Source organism: Octopus bimaculoides, chromosome 21 (genome assembly GCF_001194135.2).
Source record: "Octopus bimaculoides isolate UCB-OBI-ISO-001 chromosome 21, ASM119413v2, whole genome shotgun sequence".
NCBI lineage: Eukaryota > Metazoa > Mollusca > Cephalopoda > Octopoda > Octopodidae > Octopus > Octopus bimaculoides.
In genome coordinates, this window is record NC_069001.1 from 4,815,829 (window position 1) to 4,818,944 (window position 3,116).

A 3,116-nucleotide genomic window follows, 5' to 3' on the forward strand; every position below is an offset into this window, starting at 1 on the left:
TATATAAAATTTATTAATGAGGGTAGAAATTGATATCAATCAATTAAAACCAGTGGTCTAGCATATTAAAAAAATCCGAAGATTAAAATTATATTACATACAAAATAAGAGGAATGACCAGCAAATGTGGATTCCTAAATGCTAGAAATAGATGCCGAATCATCTAACCACGAAAAAAATATGTTCTCAGTAGAAAATTTAGCGACGCAACAAACTGTAAACGAGCAGGACAAATGAAAAATACTAAATTAAAAAACGATTAACCTACGTACCATAGTTTCACCTGTTAAAATTTACATAAGTAAATATCTGCAGGATCGTCAGCCTAAGTCTGTCTCTTTGAGATGCAATACACAGAACTAGACACAAGCCATACACCCGTAAGTGAACACGTGTAGAGATTCTGCTAATTACATTCAGTGTATCCTTTCAAATGTCTTCAAATTTTTGTCGTGGTTAGATGATTCAGCATCTATTTCTAGCATTTAGGAATCCACATTTGCTGGTCATTCCTCTTATTTTGTATATATATACATGTACATAAGTGTACTCTTGTGTCTATGGATACGTAAGTGTATTTATGTAAGTGTATACATGTGAATTTTGACTTACTAATTGTAAAGGATTATATCAGGAGTCCAAATGTATTTGGCAGGCAAACGGATGTCCTCCATGTTGTCATAATCACTGGCGTTCCAACTTAACGAAACATCGGTCCATTTTTGTGAAAAATAACCGTCGACTGTAAACTTCCTTTCTTGTTCGTCCTATTTGAAAGAAAAACGAAGAAAACGGGAATACGAACAAAGAAATGAATTTGGAGGAGATAAAAAAAAAAGGAATAAAGAAGAAAAAGAAGTGTCAGCCGTAGGGGAAGTAGTAGTAGTAGTTCTTGTTGTTGTAGTAGTAGTAGCAGTAGCAGCAATAATTGTAGTAGTAGTAGTAGTAGTAGATGTAGGAGGAGAAGGATGGAGGTAGATTTAGAAGGGAGGTGTAAGGGATGTGGTGCGAGGAGGAAGTGAAAGAAGAAATAAAAGAAAAGAAAAGAAAAGAAAAGAAAAGAAAGCATAAAAAGAAAAGAGAAAAATAAGGAAGAAAAAAAAGAAAACAAAAAGAAGAATTATATCAGACACTTAGTATTTGTATTGAGTTCTTTTTTCAGTTAATGGTCGTTGTTTGAAGCATATTATATCATTTCTCGTAACTATATAGAAAATGAGACATACAGTAAAGTAAGGGAGAGAGGAAGTGAGAGAGAGAGAGAGAGAGAGAGAGAGAGAGAGAGAGAGAGAGAGAGAGAGAGAGAGGGGGGACAAAGAAAGGATGGAAAATTGTGATTACCATTTGAATATTGTTGACGTAGAGATCCAAAGTCACGTTAACAGCTGCATTCGCGTCAGGTAAGACAAGAGTGTTGGACGTTTCAAGAAGATGCTTAATCAGACGTCCCCGTGATGCTGACGACGCTGTATCCGATTTTCCATTAGACAAAGCTGTTAAAATAGAAAGAAAGATTTTTTTTGTTTTTCATTGCAGTTTAAGAAATACACAAATAATGCATACGCAACACACACATATGCACGAGAGGTGTCCATTAAAGAGTTTCTCTGCCTCACTTCCGGTTATTGCACATTGGAGAATTGCACATCGATAATTTATTTTACAGTTATTTACAGCACATTACCATGACCTACACGTGTTTCCACTGCAGCGACCGTCAACTCCTGCAGATACACCCTTGCAATATTGTCAGTATAGTTTCGTCAGGGTTTGCACTTTAGGTCCGCTTCAAATTTAAACTAGATGAAGAAAAAGTTTGCTGTTTAGAGTAAGAACCATGAAAACAGAAGTACTACCACTAAAAACTTGACTTGACATACAAACAATTATATCAGAAATATTTCTAATACTACGGAATGGTGCACAATTCCCTTCGGGAAACAGATCGCTTCCAACATCCTTCAGATGTTCTATTCAACGTTGGAAGGACACTTTCTTAGTAATAAACACTTAAAAAATTTTTATAAACATACGTTTCGGCTGGCTTTCTCAAATAGCTGTAATCTAGTAATCTCTTATAGTATCACATAATATCTTGCACTCCCTATTCCTTACAAATTATCTCTACGATAGTTTGCTATTTCTCTCTGGCGGGTTTGGTTGTCGCATCTATCTATTAGCCTTGTTGGTTCGGCGAACTTACGTCAGAATAAATACTTTTAATCAGGTTTTACCTAATTATGGTTTTGAGAGCAAGCGACGAGTTGAGAATACAGAAAAAGAGATAGATAGATAGACAGACAGACACATAATTAAGGGATCAGCAACAGTTGCTTAATCCCTTAATTATGTTTATAAATTTATAAGAACTTTTAAATAAGTTCTTCACCGATAATAGTGTTTACATACCGAAGGGCTTGGTAAAAGTTATTAATTATTAATTTATCAATAAATTAATAATCCTTTACCCTTTTATTTGTAATAGATAGACAGACAGACAGACAGACAGACAAATAGATAGATAGATAGATAGATAGATAGATAGATAGATAGATAGATAGATAGATAGAGAGAGAGAGCGTGGGAAATAGAAAGATCTTTCAAATGCTGTATCTGTTAGCATTAATTTTATTTTCCTTATTCTTCTATTCTCACCCTCGATGCAGTCTTTCATGGTTTTGATAGCGACTTGTTGGGAATACAGAGATAAAGATAGATAGAGATAGAGAGAGAGAGAGGGAATGCAGGCACCAAAACACAGAGAGAGAGAAAGGTGTGAGAGAATGCAGGCTCCAAGAGAACGACAAGGGGAGAGAGAAAGAGAGAGTTGCCTCGAATTCTTTGCAACGCTCTTGTATCATGTGTTCATAATAATTTTATTTTATCTGGGGTTTTGTCTCCCCCACTTCATACTTCACTTCTTTGAGTTCCCTGTCCTGGTTAAACAGATGCTTAGGCAGTTAAAATAACTGAAGCATCTTTTTAAAAGTACAGCCTGTTATTATTATCAATATTATTATTATTATTATTATTATTATTATTATTATTATTACTACTACTACTACTACTACTACTACTACTACTATTATTATTATTATTATTATTGCTATTGCTAT

General features: G+C 34.5%; 1 protein-coding gene across 1 annotated transcript in view; it reads right to left on the reverse strand.

Annotated features, from left to right (window-relative positions):
• Positions 1 to 3,116, reverse strand: part of LOC106884096 (neuronal acetylcholine receptor subunit alpha-7) — a 58,406-nt gene that overhangs the window by 6,159 nt on the left and 49,131 nt on the right. Inside the window, exons 7-8 of the mRNA XM_052975291.1 lie at positions 1,342 to 1,493; positions 613 to 767 (exon numbers count right to left, since the gene is read on the reverse strand). Of these exons, the coding sequence (XP_052831251.1) occupies positions 613 to 767; positions 1,342 to 1,493 (307 nt within the window). The remainder of the gene's footprint in view (positions 1 to 612; positions 768 to 1,341; positions 1,494 to 3,116) is intronic.